The sequence below is a fragment of the Heterocephalus glaber genome, unplaced genomic scaffold (genome assembly GCF_053883595.1).
Source record: "Heterocephalus glaber isolate CG9 unplaced genomic scaffold, H.glaber_assembly_v1.0 deba00001572, whole genome shotgun sequence".
NCBI classification, from domain to species: domain Eukaryota; kingdom Metazoa; phylum Chordata; class Mammalia; order Rodentia; family Bathyergidae; genus Heterocephalus; species Heterocephalus glaber.
Genome location: NW_028258357.1, coordinates 14,719,066 through 14,739,444, shown reverse-complemented (window position 1 = coordinate 14,739,444; position 20,379 = coordinate 14,719,066). Strand labels below are relative to the sequence as shown.

Sequence of the window (20,379 nt, the reverse complement as noted above, 5' to 3'; positions counted from 1 at the left end):
TTCCAGAAAAAGAAGAACAGAACAACCCCAAAGCTCATACAAGGGAGGAAATGATAAAGATCAGAGAAGTCAATGCAATGGAGACTAAGAGAATGATACAAAAAAAAATCAATGAAGCCAAGACTTGGTTCTTCAAAAGAATCAACAGAATTGACAAACCCTTAGCCAACCTTGTCAGAAAAAGGAAAGAAAAGGCCCAAATCCATGCAATTAGGAATGAAAAGGGTGAAATTACAACAGACCCAGCAGAAATCCAGAGGATCATCAATACCTACTTCCAGAACCTATACGCCAATAAGATGGACAACACAGAAGAAATGGACAGATTCCTAGATACATATGAACTCCCAAGTTGAACGAAGAAGACCTAAAAATTCTGAACAACCCAATAACAACCAAGGAAATTGAAAATGTAATTAAAAACTTATCAACTAAGAAAAGCTGGGGCCCTGATGGCTTCACTGCTGAATTCTACAAGACATTTAGAGAGGAACTGCTGCCACTACTGTTTAAACTCTTCAATGAAACTGAAAGGGAAGCAATACTCCCAAATTAATTCCTGGAAGCAAGCATCATCTTGATCCCCAAAGCAGAGAAAGACCCAACTGAAAAGGAGAACTATAGGCCAATCTCACTAATGAACATAGATTCAAAAATCCTTACTAAGATAATGGCAAACAGAATGCAGAAGATCATCAAGATCATACACCCTGATCAAGTGGGATTCATCCCAGGGATGCAGGGATGGTTCAATATACGCAAATCGATTAATGTAATACACTATATCAATAGAGCCAAGGAAAAAAACCATATGATTATCTCCATAGATGCAGAAAAAGCATTTGACAAAATCCAACATGCATTTATGATAAAAACCCTACAAAAAATTGGAATAGATGATCTCTACCTTAAACTGATAGAAGCCATCTATGAAAAACCAACAGCCAATATCATACTAAATAGTCAAAAACTGAAATCCTTCACACTCAAATCAGGAACAAGACAAGGATGTCCACTATCACCACTCTTGTTCAATATAGTTCTGGAAACATTAGCCACGGCAGTTAGACAAGAGAAAGAAATAAAAGGAATAAAGATAGGAAATGAAGAAGTCAAATTGTCATTATTTGCAGATGACACGATACTCTATATAGAAGACCCCAAGAACTCCACCAAAAGTCTTCTAAACTTAATAACCAAATTCAGTCAAGTAGCTGGTTACAAAGTCAACACACAAAAATCAACAGCTTTCCTCTACACCAATGACAGACTCACTGAGAGAGAAATAGGGCAAATAATTCCTTTCACAATAGCATCCAAAAAACTGAAATGCCTAGGAATCATCCTAACAAAAGAAATCAAAGACCTCTTCTCTGAAAACTATGGCACTCCGAAAAGAGAGATTGAAGATGATATCAGAAAATGGACAGACATCCCCTGCTCCTGGGTAGGAAGGATTAATATAGTGAAAATGGCCATACTTCCAAAACTGCTACATAGATTTAATGCAATTCCAATTGAGATCCCAGCAGCATACTTCATGGACCTCGAGAAAACAATCCAAAAATTCATTTGGAGCAAGAAGAGACCCAGAATAGCAAAAGCAATTCTAGGTAACTGAGACATGGCAGGGGGTATCACAATCCCCAATCTGCAACTCTACTACAAAGCTACTGTGATAAAAACAGCATGGTACTGGCAAAGAAACAGACCTGAGGACCAGTGGAACAGATTAGAAGATGCAGAAACAACGCCAGACACACTCAGCCATCTCATCTTCGACAAAGGAGCCAAACACCCTCACTGGAGGAAAGATAGCCTCTTTAATAAATGGTGCTGGAAAAATTGGGCTTCAACTTGCCAAAGACTAAAACTAGACCTATATCTCTCACCATGCACTAAACTAAAATCAAAATGGATTAAAGATCTAAATATTAAAATAGAAACTCTGAACCAGTTGGAACAGAGGTTAGGTAGAAGCCTTGAAGACATCGGTGTAGGAAAACATTTTATGAACAAAACCTCAGTTGCCCGTGAACTAGCACAAACAATCAACAAATGGGATCTCTTCTTATTAAAAAGCTTCTGCACAGAAAGAGAAACCACCAGCAGTGTGAAGAGACAATACACAATGTGGGAAAAAATCTTCACCTGCTTTTCCTCAGACAAAGGTCTACTATCTCGAATCTATAAAGAACTTAAAAAGATCAGACCTCCCAAATTTAAAGACCCAATCCAAAAATCGACATCGGAAATGAACAGATATTTCTCACACAAAGAAGTAGAAACAGCAAATAAATACATGAAAAAATGTTCAACATCACTGGTCATTCGAGAGATCCAAATGAAAACAACGCTGAGATTCCACTTCACTCCAGAAAGAATGGCTGCTATCATGAAATCAACCAATAACAAATGCTGGCGGGCCTGTGGAGAAAGAGGAACCCTGCTCCACTGCTGGTGGGAGTGCATACTGGTGCAACCACTGTGGAGATCAGTATGGATATATCTCAAAGAACTAGGACTGGAAGTTCCATTTGACCCCGCTATTCCACTGCTGGGGATCTTCCCCAAAGAATTAAAAGAATCATACCACAGTGATATATGTGCACCCATGTTCATAGCATCCCAGTTTGTAATAGCTAAAACTTGGAAACAGCCCAAATGCCCATCAACTGGAGACTGGATAAAGAAAATGTGGTTTTTTAATAAAATGGAGTACTACTCAGCCATAAAAAATGAGAAATTAGAGACATTTATAGCTAAGTGGATGCACACTGAGGCAATACTCTTAAGTGAAATAAATAGGACACACGTGTAAATACCGAATAGTTTCTCTGGTGTGAGAAACTGAAAGTGTAAATAAGGACTAAATGTATAATAGGTAATGTGAAATAGGAAGAAAAGGGGCAAAGCGGAAGGAAGTGGGGGGGGCTAGAGGAAAGGATAGAAGGGAATGGGATTAATATGAGAAAATGGAAAAATAGGAACAAAATCTTTGTAAATAGGGAGGACTGGAGGGGTTGAAGGGAGGGCTGGGCAAGGGTGAAAAATAAGAACCAAGAGAGACTATGTAAAGGTGAAAATTTCCAATGATGAATGTCATTATATTGTATACCTAAAAGGTACCAATGATTAGAATGAATAATTGATAATGTAATATAGGAAGAAAAGGTCCAAAGGGGTAGGGGTAGTGGGAGGGGCTGGGGAAAGGAAAGAAGGGAAAGGAAAAAATGCTGAGAAATGGAAAACATGGAAATAAAGTTTTTGTAAATAGGGAAGGGTGGAGGGGGTGAAGGGAGGGCTAGGAATGAGGAATAAATAAGAACCAAGATACATTATATAAAGGTACAATTCCCAATGAGAAATGTAATTGTGTTGTATACCTACAATGTACCAATAAAAGAATCCAAAAAGAAAAAAAAGTCATGACAAGGCTTTTAAAACTTTTAACTTCATCTCCCTAATGAGTGTATAATTCAATCTTATTATTGTACTGATTAGTATTTTTCTGATTCTAGAGTTGCACACCGATTCCTTGTGCTATACTGGCTATCTATCATCTTCTTATGTCTACATTTTAATTGGGTTGTCTATTAATGAGCTCTAAGAATTCTTTATATATTCTGCTCATAGGTTATATGCATTGTAAATATGGTATGTTTAAGGACTACTTTTCATTTTAACGATGTCATTTAAAGTTCTAAATTTTGATGGAATCTCATTTATCAATTTTTTTCTTTTATACATCATGTTTTTTGTATCCTAGGTAGTTCTTGCCTACCCTGAATTCATAAATATTTTCCCTTATAATTTCTTCTTAAAGTTTTATACTTTTAGGCTTTCTTATTTAGGTTCATAGATCCCTTCAAGTTATTTTCATGTATGGAAAAAAAGGGTTGAGGTTAATTTTTTATATACGGATACCAGGTGTTCTAGTGGCATTTGCTGAAGATGACACTATCTCTTCCTCAGCTCTTGAATCGAGTTTATATTCTATAAAATGCTAATGTTAAATAATCTTTCAAAACTCAGTGGACCAGATATGTGTGGTTCTATTTCTAGATTCTCTGTTTTATTCAAATGATCTATATGTCTTTCCTTACACCAACACTGCCTTGATTACTGTAGCTTTAGAAGAAGTCTTAAAATTAGGTACTAAACGTCTTCCAACACCGTTTTTGTTTTTGTTTTTGTTTTTAACTTTTCTAGGTCCTTTGTACTCCTACATAACTTTTAAATTTCAATATCCAATTCTTCAATTATAGCAAGTATACACAGACCTGAATTTTTATATATACCTTGTGTTTTCTAATCCTGCTAAATTCAAATACAAGTTCTAGGGGCTCCTAGAGATTTCTTAGTATTTTCTCTGTAGATGATCATTTCATCTACATATAAAGATTTTTACTTCTACCTTGCCAATCCTATCTTAGTTGTGTCATTTTATTGCCAGACTCTTTTGGTGGGGACTAGGTTTCAAAGTTTAATGGACAGATAAAGAGTAAGCATATCTGCCCTTGTTCCCCACCTTCAGGAGAAAGCATTGTATCTTCTCCATTTATATAAGACGTTCTTGCTGGAAGTATGGAGTACATGTCTTTAATCTGTCAAGAAGTTTCTGTTCTACTTCTAGTCTCCTGATACCTTTTACCATGAACAGCTGTAGAATTTAGTCCAATACTTTTTCTCCGACTAGTGACAGGATCATATGGCTTTTTCCTTTCCTCTGTTAAAATGATGACTTTTGGGGGTGGATCTTCCAATGATGAACCAACACTGCCATCACTACAACAAAACCACTTTCTACATCCTGCCAGATCTGACTTCTAATAGTTTGTTTTGTTAAACAAATTCCTATCTATGTTCATACTTTTTTCTTCTATTATCTTTATCCAGTTTTAGGATTAGCACAATGTTGAGTTCCTAAAATGAGGGGAGAAGTGTTCCTTCTTTTTTCTGCTTTAATTGTTTGATATAATTTATCAGTTAAAATGTATATGAGCCTGCTGTTGTCATATAGGTAAGTTTTCAAGCTAGGAATATACTTTCTTTAATAGGTGCTATTCAAATTTTATATTTCCTCCAGAGTTAGTTTCATTAATTTGTCTTCCAAGTTATTTCTTAGAAGTTGTCAAATTTATTTCAAAAAAGATTTTTGTAATATGCTTTCTTTATCCTTTTAAATTCTGTAAAATCTGTGGTAATGTCTCCTAGATCTTAATATTGTAATTTTAAAAATGTATAACTGATATTGTGTAACAGGAAGAAAAGGTCTAAAAGAGCAGGGGAATTGGGAGCGGAAAAAAGGGAATGGAAAAAATATGAGAAGAGAAAAAAAATGGAAACAAAGTCTTTGCAAATAGGGAAGGGTGGAGGGGGTGAAGGGAGGGCAAGGGAAGGGGAAAAAAATAAGAACCAAGATACTCATGTAACGGTACAAGATCCCAATGATGAATGTAACTGTATTGTATACCTAAAATGTACCAATAAAGTTCACGGGAGGAAAAAAAAAAAAGAAAGAAATACAGTAAAGGTGGTGGCATCTCTTCTGACACATGTCCCTGTCCCCCTGGTCTGGAGTTCCTTAAAGAATGGAACCACATTTCGTCCATTTTTAACTTTACACCTTAACTGCCTAACATGGAGCTTAATAGATTACAGACAGTCAATAAATGCTCATTGGATGGAATTAATGAAAAAAAAATCACCAAATAGTGTAATCATGGTCTATAACTCCACTATTTGTTTTGATAAACTTTACTGCATATGTTGAACACAGTTAGTGATGAGACATCTGTTGATATGCCAAGAATATTACACATTAACTCATTTTACTTTCACAGTTAACATGCTTTACAAATAAAAAACTCAGAAAATGTGTTTTGTCTTCCTGAAGTGATTCTGCTAGTAATGAGTGGAGTTAGAAGTTAAAAGCCAAATGTAGACTTCAAAAGTCTTTGTACACAAAACACCCTAAAGCAAACCAAAGATAAAATTTTTATTTTTGTACACATCAAAGAGCATGTTGTTGGTCATCCAAAAGAGGAATAAGTTAGGTAGAACCAAATTCCTGTGAGGACACTAACTCTCAAATTTTAGTCACATTTAGGCCAAGTTCCAAGGCATTAGGGATGGCAGAAAGTCTCAGCCTAGTAAATACGTAAAGATTTATGGTGTCCTTCATCCGAGGGGCTAGAATTGACACTTGTGTGTGTTAAAAGAATCCACATTTACTTGGAAGAACTTGGGCAGAGCCTCCATAGTCACCAGCTCCAAATCTCCTCACCCAGCTGCCTCATCCCCATCCACAGCGCTGAGAGGGGCTTCTTCCTCTTCAGCTGTCTGTCCCCTTTCACCGAGGCCTCTATAGTGAGCTCAGCCTTAGGGTGTCAGCATTCAATGCTATCACAGTGACAGAGACCTGCTGGGGGAACTGCCTTGCTTACTGTGTCTCCTTACTGTGTATTAGGGTAGAGAATGGTTACGCGAATATTCCACAAATGGCACAAAGGGGTAAATGTCATGAAGAAACCAAGACATCAGAATACTAATGTGCTGTTCAGTGCTTATAAATAAGACTATTCGGATCCTAAAAGCAATGAAAGTATGAATCATTACAATCATAAAAGTATTTACGCTGTCGGGAAGAGGCAAAGATCATAATGGGCACCGTACCTCAGCATCTGAAATAAATGGAGCAGGTTTGAGGGTCACAGAGCAATGAGTTCTGGAGAGCAGGATGGGTGGAGGAGGGATTCTGCTTTTTTTTATTTTTGAACTTTGTAAATATTTCTGATATGAATACAATGCATTTTGTTCTGCTTCAAGCTTCTCAATTAAAGAATATGCTTCCTATAATGAAGTGTGAAACAGAAAAAGACATCTCAAGAGCTTGAACTTCTTTTGTAGTTGCAGAATGTTAAGTAACATTATCTTTAAAACATAACATTATTTTTCTAGGGCCGGGGATTTAGCTCAGTGGCTCCAGCGCCTGCCTCGCAAGTGCAAGGTCCTGAGTTTGATCCCCCATACCAAAAAACAAACAAACAAAACAACAACAAAAATATATATATATATATATATATGCATATAAAACATTATTGAGTCTCAGAGGCACACACATATATATATTATATTATATACATATATTTGCATGATTTGACAGGATTAGAAAGTGGCTACTAAATAAGGCTAAGCATGATCACCAATGCCATCATACTTACATGCCTAAAGGTAATTACCATATATTAAGATGAGACATTTATCTTTAAATCAAACTCTCTGCATATCTACTACCATGCATAACTAAGCTTTAAAAGCTCATAACAAAGTCATGTACATTTATATTGATAAACCACATACCTACCCTTATGTAGCTTGAGGTGTGACTACCAGTAATAAGACTATTGATATATAATATGTGGTTTGTGAAATGAATATTATTAAGAGTTTCTTACTATCAGCAAGATGAAATAAGTTAGAGAAAAAAATTAATATTCCATAAGCCTAAGGTAAAGGTAATCACTTTTTTAAAAGGTTATACATATAGATAAAACAAAACAGAAGATAAAAATCTATCTAACAATATTTCAAAATCAAGGCTAAATATATCAGCAGTGGTATGTAAATTTCTCAATAATACTCAACACATAGGAACTGCTCAATTAATAGTAGTTGAAATAATTTAAAATAAATACTATTTTAGTCTTTGTAGTCTCAAGTAAATGAGCTTTGTATTTGTTTTTACTTTTCTAAGACATTTGAACTGATTTTTAAAAACTCAATAAACTATATTTATTTTTTTTCTCATCACTAGAAATATTAATTTTAGTTAATAGCAAACATATTTCAAATAGCTCCAAAATGGCACTCTTAGTGCTAATAATGAAGCACTAAAAGATATATTAATAAAACCTAGGAGACAGAATGCCACCTTTCCATTTTGTTCTGGAAGTTCTTCTGCCCAATTTAACAAACACAAAAGAGACCCTAGAAATGAGAAGGCAGTATGTCTGCCTACTAAATTCCAAACATTTCACTCAATACAAAAACCTGTGCTGTTTCCCCTGTAGGAAACATGTTGAGCTTAAAGTTTCCATTTGGAAATCTGGGACTCACACTCAAAAGGGAAAATGTGATCAGAGACGGAATCTGAGTATGCCTCGAAGAAATATTTAAAGCCTAGGAGTAAACCATTTCCTTGTACAAGTGTAGATTATAAAACTATACAGTACCATACATTTTTTCCTAAAGTAATGAAACTTGGCCTAAATTGAGATTAGAATTAACTTCTCATTTTTATCTGTTATTGGGATTTGCTGACATCAAGATCTAAAACCATCAGTCATAATTACAATGTTATCTGTAATGATAATTTTTTAATTCTACTTATTCTGTGCCGGGAGACCTTGGAAAACATTTCTTCATTTGTTGGTTAAGAATCCTAACTATCTGCAGGGACAATTGTTTCTTCTTTTCTTATGTCTTATACAATAACTAAGTTTCTGCAACCCACATTCCAAAGACCTTAGGTACTCAGACCCAAAAGCTAATTTCCATACACATATCGGGTATGCACTGTAACCATTCAACCATTAAGTGAACAGATCAGTCTATTAAACAAAGACATAGGATGACATCTGTCCTTCATCCTTACTCCTTCGCTCATTCAATCAAACAGAGAAAGGAAAGTAGAAAATTAATCAAAAAAATTGGAAAAATGGGTCTGGTGTAGATGCTGAGTGAGTGGTGTCAGAAAAGACTGAACAGCCAAGGCCCAGAGGAACACGCAACACACGGCCAGGTGGAAGCTCATTTGCCTCTCCACCCTCTACCTAGGACACCAGACAGAGGTGCCTGCAGAGCAGCGCTTCCGGGAAGGCCAACCAAAGGTGAGAAGCCAGATGCAGCAGAGGCAGAGCCACAAAAGTTAAGAGCCTTTACCAGATAACTGTGGGCAAACCTTGAGGGAAGAAATGCCTAGTCGAACACAAAGGAGACAAAAGCCGTGACATTTTGACACCTATGCAAATATAGTGACATTTGAACACAGACTGGGGTATTTAGGATTACCTGGGAACAGGTCAAATCAAAGGAAGAACACTAATACTTTGAAATGCTGGAGTCATTTCCTTCATCTAGATTATGTTTGGAGCATGTAAAATAAATCAGCAGCACAGGGCATTGGCCCTGATATTAGCACAGATTGCCTTTGACCCCACCTCCATTCGCCAGACAATGGCCCTGGGCTCCCCACATTTAATCCCCAAATCTGCCTTGACAGTTGGCACTCAAGTGAGCCAGGTGAACATGAGCATCTTCCAACCTAAATCTAGGGTCTTCTCTCTGTGCGTCCATGAGCCCAACTGGGATCAAAACCTTCCTCCTTTTTCCCATGGGCTGTGTCACACAGGCTGGCCTTTTCAGGCTGGCTATTGCATTACCTATGGAGTTTGTTTTAGAATGTAAAACTGTTGTAAGGTAATGATGTAATGTAATGTAAATACTGTTTCATTCTCAACCCAAAATACAAATCTCCAGGGGTGGGGCTTGAACATCTGTATTGTTAACAAATGCCTAGGGCAGTTCTGCAGTATGAGGAGGACTGAGAACCACTATTGGGATGAGTAAATCTGCCCTCCCTTCAGTGTCTAGTCTCATCACTCTCTGGGCTTCTTGCCCTTCAGCAGCTCCTCCCTTACTTGCTAGACAAAGGGCAAACTTCTCCACAGGCTTTTTCATCATTCTGATCATGGCCATATTTTCTAGCCTTATCTCCCTTTCTACTCGCTCTCCCATATCTACCTCTTTACCTTGTGACAAGACTGTCCATACCCCTTAAACAATGAGTATCTTCGTGGTAGGGACAGTCCTTTATCTCTTTGGGTTCAGTCAATGGATTTTGAATAAAAAACAGACTAAATTACAGCAGGGGAGGCTGACCTTTACTGAAATGCACTTTATTAGTACATTTTAAATGTTCTGATTGGATCTTAATTTTAGCTTCAGCGCTATAATTCAGATCCCTTGGCCCAACTTGAAATAGGTCATCAGAAGTAGTAAAGATTCAGGTGAAAGGTATTGAAAGAAAAGTCTAAAAGTCCTTGGCTTTGATAAATCAGATAAATTCTAAAATAAACTCAAGGCAACCCCTAGTGCTAGTTAAAAATTAGAATGCTAAATTTGTGAGGTAAATCATCAACCTGCAAATAAGATTTCATTTGTGAGAGAATGATTGAGGATTTTAAAGTGGATTCTTCAACTAGAAAGGAGCAAATAACATTTAAAATTAGGAAGGGAAAGTTCTCATGAGACCACCTGTACTCAATGTTGAGAGGGTGTCATCAATAAGGATACGAATGTTGTGTATAATGACAGTGCTCTAGAATACCAAAGGATCGCAACTGCAAAATCTGGACGACCATTTTCTAGTCAGAGACGGAGGTGAAGTGGGTTTCCATGAATATCACATAATGGAAAATAACAAGGCTCACTAACCTCGAAAGAAAAAAAAAAGATCCTTTACCTATCACAGAAAGACTCAGACAAGGAAGGTCGTGGAAAGGGACTTCTACACTAATTCCCATGGGAAATAAATTCTGAGTGTTCAGTGGTGGCTTGTGCTGCAAAACAATTGAAGTCCAAAGTATTTTTGTCTGTATGTAAATTTCTCTGCCTGTAGTTTCCATTAGAGAAAATGAGACCTGCCTCTTTTCAGAAGTTGCCCAGTGCTTATGAAGACAGGTTGATATTAAATACATTTGACACAGGCTTGACACCCACAGTGCAGCAAAACACTAATGGAAAGATGTAATGTAATCTTGAGGGCATGATTAAGACATATGTAAACAACTACCACAAGACTGGAATGATAAAGTAGCACATTTACTACTTATCTAGTAGGCCTCCCTGGGGTTTATCTGGGTTCTCAATATGATGATGTACACTGTAGGAGAAGATGAGAAGTAGATTAAGTCATATCCAAGAATCCTGAAAGGAATATCACTGAGAATAAAATACAAAATGTGTAAGATAAGCCTAAGATAAAACAGAGAAAAATATGAGGCCTTATCAAGAGAAATATAACTAAAGCAACAGAAAATAGTCCCAGAGTGCTTAAAGTGAAAGACAGAGTAACAAGTAAAATGGCTAACATGTAGTGACTTATTCTGTCCCCAAAACTAAGCATTGTACATGCATCATTTCGACTCTTCCCAAGAACCCCCCCATTTACAAATGAAGAAATTAAAACTCACAAGAGCATAAATATACTTCACAGCTAATCAGCAACAGAACCAGAGCCTTATCCCAGACCTTTACAGCCCTAACCACTATGGTATCTTGTCCTAATACCAAGCTAAGTTAAAAGAAACATAGAAAGGCAACCTAGATGATGACTTCCATCACTTTTTTTCTTTAAATCACTTGAATCTTAACATGTAAAGTGCTAAAATCCTTGGTCGGTAGTTTGAAACCTAGGAGTTAAACATGACCTTATCAGAGAAAGAGAAAGTCTTGCTCTTTTTAAAAATGTATTTATTTTTTTAATTAGTACATGCATAGTATACGAAAAGATTACATTTATCACAGGGAGTTGGTACAAGCACACAGCACATCTCACTTCTATTTTTGTCCTCTTCCCTTCCCATCCCTCCCTGCTCCCTATAACTCAGTCCCCTTCTCATTTGCAAAAGCTCTATTTCCATTTTTTCCTTCAGTTCTCTCTTTATTTCCATCCCCTTTAGGTTTGCCCTTTTAGAAGGAAGATTTCAGCATGGAACAATTAAAAAGAGCTGAGAGGATCTCTGAGAAAAAAAATAATTCATATATATTCTCCTCCACTCCCCCAAAAAAGCAAATAGAATTGATCTGAAGTGCTACAAAACAGGAAAAATAATTAAATCTAATTACAGCTAGTACAGTTAGAATGATATTTAGGGGACACCAACATGTACATTCAGGAAATGTTAAAGCCAGGAGTTATTAGAACTTCCAGTAACTCTGGGCTTTGTCATTAATTCTGGCTTCAAATTGGGACTATACTGTTATATGTTGTATCAATTATTAAGAAAATCAGCCTGGCGTGGTGGCACACACCTGTAGTCCTAGCACTCGAGAAACTGGCAGGAGGATCGCCATGAGTTCAAGCCAGCCAGAACTACATAGCAAGACCCTATCTCAAAAAAAATGTTTTTAATAAAATCATTAAAATTTAGAAAAAAAGGAAAATCATCTGCCAAACCATAATGCTCTTTTGAGTAGAGCTGAGGTACTGTTACCAGAATTTGGAATTGTTAAAATCACCTCAATTGCAGATTTGATTAGGTTGTAACAATAAGTATTGTAGGGGGTGAGGGAGGAGCTAGATACCACATTCAGTTTCTTTGCAACAGAAGCCATTGGAAAACCAGGTCTGGACCATAGCAGCCGGAGAATGGAACCAGACCTACAGAATAGTTATCGTAATAGGATCACGGCACATGGATTGGAATGAAAAAAATGCCAAACTTTCACTCCTTAAAGATAGACAAACATCCCTTTGGCTATTACTTTTCTACTGGGTGCATAACTGAGGTTTTAGTCTTTTTACCCCTTTCCTGAAAATTCATTTTTCAAGGATGGAACAATCAGCCTCTCCAGCATCACTACAATTCCTCTGGGGAACTAGTTCCACCTGACTATATCAAAGGAGGAAGAAGAAATTCTTCTGTACAGAAAACTATACAGTACAGAAGTCTTCCCTGGAAACCCTTATCCTTGGGATTGAGAATTTCTGCCTCTTTCCAGCAGAAAATTTCATTTGTGAAGACACCGAATGTCCCTGCTGGTGGACTCTCACGTGCACCAAGTGCAGCGATGTGAGCCTCCCTGACTGCTGCACACGGTCACAAGTAGAAGATCAAGGTCACCCCGCACTGGTTCTGGGACAGCCTTTTACAGGAAACTGAGGGCATCATGTGTAAAAAGCCAAAATGGACTTCTAGAGGTCAAATAACCAAAACAGTTGTCTCATTTGGAAAGTCACCTGTCGTCTCGCTTGGAAAACTAACAATTATTATCAAAGGTTTCTCCCTCATTTGTGACAACAACTCGGTCCACTTTTGACTGATCTGGAGTATAACAGACACCTGATGAGATTAACTGCATCCACAAGGGCAGGAAAGCTTTGAAAAACTAAAACAAGGTATGAATTATTTAAGGATTAAGAAAAGACCCAAGCTTTTTATACCTTTTTATGGTATCGGGTGACACAGCAACTACTGATTAGGGACAATTTTATTACAAGATCATAATAATGTAAAACATCCTGTAAAGTACCCCAGCAGAAAATGATTGCCAAGGGAAAGAAGTTTATTTGTCTTCTTTAAAGAAAGAAAGTTTGGCAATTACTTGAGCTATAACATCACTGTTTGGGACAGTACCCTAAGGACTGATCATTAAACCTTAAGACTTGGATAAAAACTACCTCTGAGGAGCAGAGGTGGCTGCAGATGATTACAAGATCTCAAAATAAATATTCAACACCTCCCCAGTTGGTGAAAATCCTTCTGGAGGAGTCCTCATAAAAATCAGAGCCTCTAAATGCATCTCATCAGTCTTTCCTAACAGGACATTACACTCATAATTTTTCTTTAGTTAAAATAATTTCACTTAAGAAACAGAAGGAAGAGATATGGATTGGAAACATGCAACTTCCCACATGTCCATTATACTCCCAGCCCCCATGGAAGGAAGTGAGAGACATAACTGGGCAGGGGCATATGCCATGGCACCAAAAAACAGGGCTGAGTCACAATAAAACAAGACAGAAAACTCCATAGTTTTATTCTTCTGGATGTTGAGAGCCACAGGATTAGTCCTTGCAGCAACACTTCTAAAAGAAAGAGAAAGTCTATTTTTCACTGAAATGGGACTGAAGCACCAATGCCCTCCAAGCAAATGGCCATGGAAGCATCTCTGGATGCATCTGAACACACCCTAGAAGCCTTCCAACAAAGACCAGAGGCCACTTGGCCTTGTCAATTCAGACTGCCCAACATCCCCATGAAACTGCCTCCAAACCCTAGAAATTCAAATGTAATGAAGCTCTTCCCTAATACTTCCAGGACAGACCTCTTGAACAATGACAGCATCTGTCTGATGAAAACTCTCAGCCTGTTGTAAAAGACTTCTCACAACTCATCTCTGTTTTTCCTCTGGTCTCATGGATTGCCATCCTCTTCTCCAGGTCCCTGCTTTCCCTGCTACATCTAGGACTGTGACAGTGAAGTGCCTGTAGGACTTCAAGCCCTCTATAACCTTTGCATCCTCAGGACCTTGGCATACGTTGTCCTCTTTGCCTGGAATGTCCTTTCTCAGTCTTTAGCTTCAGTCTAATAGAGTGTCTTTCAGTATTCAATTTCATGTCATCTGTCTCTCATTGTCTTTCATTCATCTGAGGTCTCCTAGAGGTTTCTCTAAACATCCCCTACTGCTGAGCTAGGCACTCCTCTGCTGAATTCTTCTAGAACTCTTGTAATTAAACCATCTATGAAACTGACCCACAGGTACCTAGCACTTCTCTGTGTTCCAATAACTGGAACTACCTATGAATGACTCCAGTGAGCACAAAGAGAGAGCAAGAACCACAAAGACAGGACCACAAGGAGAAGGTTATCGATTAGTGTTTGCTGAATAAATGATTTTGGGGGTTTTTTAATCTCCCTACCTTCTGTATATTACCAGGCACAGAATGAAGAGTCAATAAATATTTGCTGAATGGATCACAGGCACTCAAAATTATTTGTTGAATAGATAAAATGATGGACAGATGGCCAGAAAGTGTCACACACAAGAATTTTTAAACTCCAATTTTCCACTTGCTAACCTCACTTAACTTTCTAGCTCTGTCAGAACCTTACTTTCTGGTCCTGAGTTGATCTCACAGAGCTGTCCCTTGCTATTTCCACAATCACAGAGTCTTTATATACTTGATGGTGCTACTTTCTTCCCCAATCTGCACTCATTTTTTTCACAACAGGAACATTTAATCCCTATCTTCATTCTTAAAATCCAATCCCGCAAAAATCTTTCCTTTCACAAATCCTTTACCGTTACTACTACTAAGAATTCCACATCAGGATAATGTCATGCCACTGTGAAGATGGACCTCTAGAAATTCATGGTTTCCGACCTCAGCCAAAACTTCATGATGCTGACCAGTTCTTTGCTTGGCATTAACCCCCTCATCTATTCTTCTCTACTCTCCCATCACCTGCACCCTCCCCCGGGGCACCACAGCTACCCCTCCATCCCCAAGCTGGCAGATTTCCTTGCCTCCTACTTCATCAAATCATTGTGGTAAGAAGACATCAACTCAGCTCCTTGCGGCCACACCAACACACTTTTTACATCTGTGTCTGTCTGTTGCTCCTTCCCTTCTATGTCAAAGGAGGAGATGTCTGCCCTGAAGCCCAGCCTCCATTAAAGATAATCCCTGCACTGTGCTTTTTGAGCCCATCCTCTTCCCTCTTTGATGGGGCCTTAGGTATTGACTGCTCTGCATCCTCCTCCTAGCTTAGACCTAATTTTTCCTTTCCCTTATCAGCCAAGTTGGCTGCAGCATTATCCTCTGTTGTGTTTTCAGGTCTCATTCGCTGGATCTAGAGTATTCCCCCAAGGTATGTGTGTTAAAGTCTTGGCCACCATCCTGGGGCACTGTTGGGAGATTGTGGAACCTTTCAGAGGTGGGGCCTCATTGAGGAGGCCAGTCATTGAGAGTGTCTTCAAAGAACATAGTGAGACCCCAACCTCTCTTTGTCCTTCTCCTCTCTTCCTCTTTCTTTTCTTCCTCCTCTCTCTCTCTCTCCTTCTCCTCTCTCTCTCCTTCTCCTCTCTCTCTCTCTCTCTCCTTCTCTCTCTTTGTTCTGTTGCCATTGTTGTTTCCAAGCTACCCTGAGATGAACAGGTTTCCTCTGCCATGCACTTCCTCCAGGCTGTACTGCCTTGCCTCAGGACCAAATGAAACAGGGCCAAGTCACCACAGACTGAAACCTTTGGAACTGTGAGCCAAAATAAACCTTTCCTGTTTACATTGTTTATCTCAAGTATTTTGTTGCAGTAATGGAAAGCTAACAAGCTAATAAAATCAAACTTTTATAGGCTGTACACAGGGGCAAAAACAACAAGATCCCATAATTTGAAAAGTGATTGCTGTCAGGAACTTTAATTAAAATCAACATAAAATGAATTGGCAGAAAGACAACAATTTTCAGGCCAGAGTGTGGACCAATTAAAGGTATCAAAAGAGATGGGGATGTAATTTAGTCATAGAGTACGCCCTTAGCATGGGGAGGCCCAGGATTCAGTTACCAGCACCAAGGGAAAAAAAGATATCCACAACAAGGGGAATGATACACAGGTTAGCCACACCCATCTGAGAGATAAGGTACCTTCGCCAGTGAGCTTTAAGCATTTTAATTCCAAGGTAAGAAATATAGTGGGCTGGCACAGTGTCACTCTAACTCTGTAATTTCCTCCACTTTGACTCCTTCTTATTTTACTTGGCTTCCTATATAGATTCCACATAGGTTGCTCCTACAGAGAGAGAATCTCACATTTCCAGTCACTTTAGGAATGTTCAGGTTGGTCCCCCTGCTCAGGCAGGACTACATATGGAAAACCTGAAAGTCCATAATCAAATGTAAGAGCAACAAATTATTTCTAAGAAAGAGAAATCAACCACTCATTGTAACAGAAGTTATACGTCAGGACAAAAGAAGAATGAAATATTGTTACCATCAAAAAGTTCCATGAAGATGTAGAAGTTGGATCATTCTCAAATATTAAAAGAGCTTTCTGCATTAGGTAAATTGCTTTGGATAGTTTATTTTTCTTTATTTTATTCATTACACTTAATTCTGTGAAACAAACAAATATTTTAATAAAATGGTAAGATAATAAACTGTCATTCAAATTTGGGAGAAATATCCCAATTTTAATTACCTGTAAAACAATCAGTGTTTCCATATTGTTTTAACTTCTCTGAACCTTTGGTAGAAATATTTTTGCTAAAAGAAGTCTGCAAAACTAAAGAAGATGACTGTCATTATAATTAGGTTTGTATCTAAGGCAGGATATATTTTTAAACTTTAAAGAGTAACTATTTGTAAAATTATTGCTTCCTCTATGTATGGTATCATTTTTTCATTAATAGACAAATATAGAAATAAATCTGTCATGCAATTTTACCATAAAAAACTTTTTTTAGCTGGGTGTGGTGGTTCATACCCGTAATCTAGAACTCTAGAAGGCTAAGGAAGGAAGATCACAATTTCAAGCCCAGTCTGGAATCTTAGCAACTTGGAGAGACCTAATCTCAAAAATAAAATCTAAGAAAGGGCTGGGGATGTGACTCAGTGAGAAGGCCCAGGGTTCAATCCCCAGCACCAAAAATCAAAACAAACAAACAAAAAAAATTCTTTTGTTTGCCATATTATACCTTGAGGCATAGAATTTCCCAATGATAAAAAATAAAATAAAATCATCCCTTTGAAGGTGAACTTTTGTTCGTTTTCCTTCTCCATCAAGTACAGATGGCAAGTCCTGATCCCGACTACCTTTCTGGAGAAACTGTGTCATCAGGATCGTTGCAAGAGCTCCCACTACTGCATGAACCCAGGCAGAGGCTCTCCCAAGACTGTCAATTAAAACAGGTAGTTCAGTTGTCCACACAGGTGTATGGCCATCATGGCGGTCCAGCAAGAAAGAATATGGATGAGGGAGGAAAGGAAGAGCTCTGTTAGCCTACCAAGACAGGAGTGGTAGCACTGATTCTTGATTTTCAGGGCCAGTCCTCAAAAGACCTAGCAATATTTGGTTTCTGTCCTTGGAGGTATGTGAATGCGGTGGTAAGCTTACAATAAATCCCTTTTTTGAGTTTTAATTACTTGCGCTAATGCACTGGAGTCACCATGGCTGATGATTGACAAGATAAACAGACTCCATGAAAGGATATAAGGTTGCTTTCACAGCAAAGGTTAAGGAAATGTGTCTGCATGTGGACAGCAATGCAAAGCAGAAAACAATACTTCATTCTCTCAGTACTAGGGTATTGTGAGTGCTAATTAAACTCTCCTGATTATAATCATTGGAGATAAGAAGGGTGGGATTTCAAAAAAAAAAAAAAAAAACTGAATCCCAGATACAGGTGAGTCATATTTAATACCATAGTCATCAACAGGCGACCATGGTAAAGTTCTTCAATAAGAATGACAGAAACAGTGTTTAGGGAGCATTAGTCTGGCAGCAGTATACTTAAGTGAAGAAAGATAAGAGGAACAAAATGATAATTGGTGCTAGGGTTCAATAAAGCAGAAAACTGAAAAGAACCTGAGACATTACAAAGTTATCAATAACTTTAAGCGGTCTCAGACTTTAAGAAAAAAAAGCACTTGGCCTTCGAAGATTTGTGGATGACAATCAGAAAATACACTACTTAGTAGTAACTCTGTGAGAACTAACAACCCATTCCTCCACTAAAGAAGATAGTAGCACTATGAAGGAAAGAGTTATGGGCTAGTTTCTTAAAGAAAACTCGACACAATGATTCTATTCACATTTTGAAAAATATTCCTGAACCAAATCTTTTCAACCCAAAGAGTGTTCAAGGTTATTATTCTAAGGAATCTCATTTAAGCATTAGAAAATCTTTATCTAGTTTTCAATTTATTTTCAATGACACAGGGATAATTTAACTATTATTTGCTTCCCTCTATACCCAGCAAGTATAAAGAAAACAGCTTTTCAAACTATATAAATGTTTAAGATAAAATGTAAAAGAAAAAAACATACAAGGATAAAAGGATGAAAACAGAGATTTTGGTAGGCACTAAATAATTGTTTTCAGTGGAATTAACAAAACATCAATTTACTACAACTGAAACAATCATAATTTGAAGTAGTTTACTCAATGATTTGATATTCAAAGTGTAAATAATGAAAGGAATCAAATGCTATGAAATAGAGAAGAAAAATAAAATAATCACATTTATCTGGAAAACAGCCAACAAGAACACATCACAAGTTAAATTGATTCTACACTTGAACTGGGCTTATAATTGACTTAGGGTAGTTATTTGCTTCAATGACCACTACCTTGCAATTGGTCAAGAAGTAGAATGGCTATTCGGTGCTGAGCTTGAATTAGTTCAAGATGCAAATCCATCATGAAACTATTTTCTGAGATTGGTCTGTAAGTGTCTCCATCTACACCGTGGGAACACTTCGGTTGAGCAAGCCCAAATAAAATAAAAAGAAAAGTTATCAAAACACACTAAAATAAAAAGAAATACAGTTATCGAAACACACTAAAAATAGCTATACCCTATTATTACTCAAATTACCATCTTACTCAGAGGTATTAAATTCTGCCCGTGTTGTAACCCTCTGCAATTGGCTCATATGTAATAAATATGCTCTCAGAATTCATCGGTGTCCTCATCATTGACAAGTTCAGAGACTACTTATTTGCTTTATTTCTTCTGAGAAGAGAGGAATATTTCTGGCCTATGAAACAAAAGCTACCACAAGTCATGCTTTTCTTTTTCTTTTTTTTTTGGTACTGGGGCTCGAACTCAGGACCTTGTGCTTTCAAGACAAGCAGCAGAACAACTGAGCTAAATCCCCAGCCCTATGCTTTTCTTACCTTACCTACTTGAAAGACAGCCCTCTCCCTAGTTAAGTAAAACTTCAACCTAGTGTCAGATTTTTCCATTCTTACCTTGACATAGCAGTGGTCAATCACTGATGATCCATTCGGCAAAGTAGTCAACATGCAATTCAAATTCATTCGCCCAATTGCTTTGTCAAGGAGTTCATAAGCAAAAAACAACTGTTCCATGGGGTTTTTCTAAAATAATTTTATAAACAAAAAGGAAATGAAAACTTAAGGAAAATCTCCATACTCTTTTCATAATAATTGGAAATCAAGTAACAAATTTAAAGTCTACCCAAAAGCAAGAGTGCTGTGTCTTGACTATGTTTATCTTTGACTAAGTGTTGAGTACTATCAATGAAGATGAAAATAATTAATATAGCTCATCATTTCTCCAAGCATAACTTAAACTTAGTTCACAAACATGTATGTAATATCCATTTATTGTTTTTAAAATTCTGGTTGTAACAAATGTACAGGTAAATTTTTAAAACAGAGCCCCACATAATTTGTCATTTTCACACACTAACTTGAGAAATTTTTGTTTTAAATTTCAGAATCCCAGAGCTAGAAATTTGACTGAATCCATCAAACTCAAATGGTCTACCTCATAGTTTTCAAAAATCACATATCTTCTCAATGTAATTATTCTCACAAGGAAACAAATAGAATAACTTAAAAAG

The 20,379-nt window shown here is 37.4% G+C and overlaps 1 protein-coding gene across 15 annotated transcripts in view; it reads right to left on the bottom strand.

Annotated features, from left to right (window-relative positions):
• Cfap54 (cilia and flagella associated protein 54) overlaps positions 1 to 20,379 on the bottom strand; it is a 338,714-nt gene that overhangs the window by 232,146 nt on the left and 86,189 nt on the right. For 13 of the 15 annotated variants that reach the window (XM_087192632.1, XM_087192626.1, XM_087192630.1 and 10 more), the window contains 5 exons: positions 19,763 to 19,891; positions 19,138 to 19,264; positions 16,987 to 17,070; positions 16,780 to 16,901; positions 6,679 to 6,855 (listed from right to left, as the gene is read on the bottom strand). In XM_087192632.1, the coding sequence (XP_087048758.1) occupies positions 6,679 to 6,855; positions 16,780 to 16,901; positions 16,987 to 17,070; positions 19,138 to 19,264; positions 19,763 to 19,891 (639 nt within the window). The remainder of the gene's footprint in view (positions 1 to 6,678; positions 6,856 to 16,779; positions 16,902 to 16,986; positions 17,071 to 19,137; positions 19,265 to 19,762; positions 19,892 to 20,379) is intronic. The other 2 variants (XM_087192631.1, XM_087192634.1) reach the window with 2 other exon arrangements.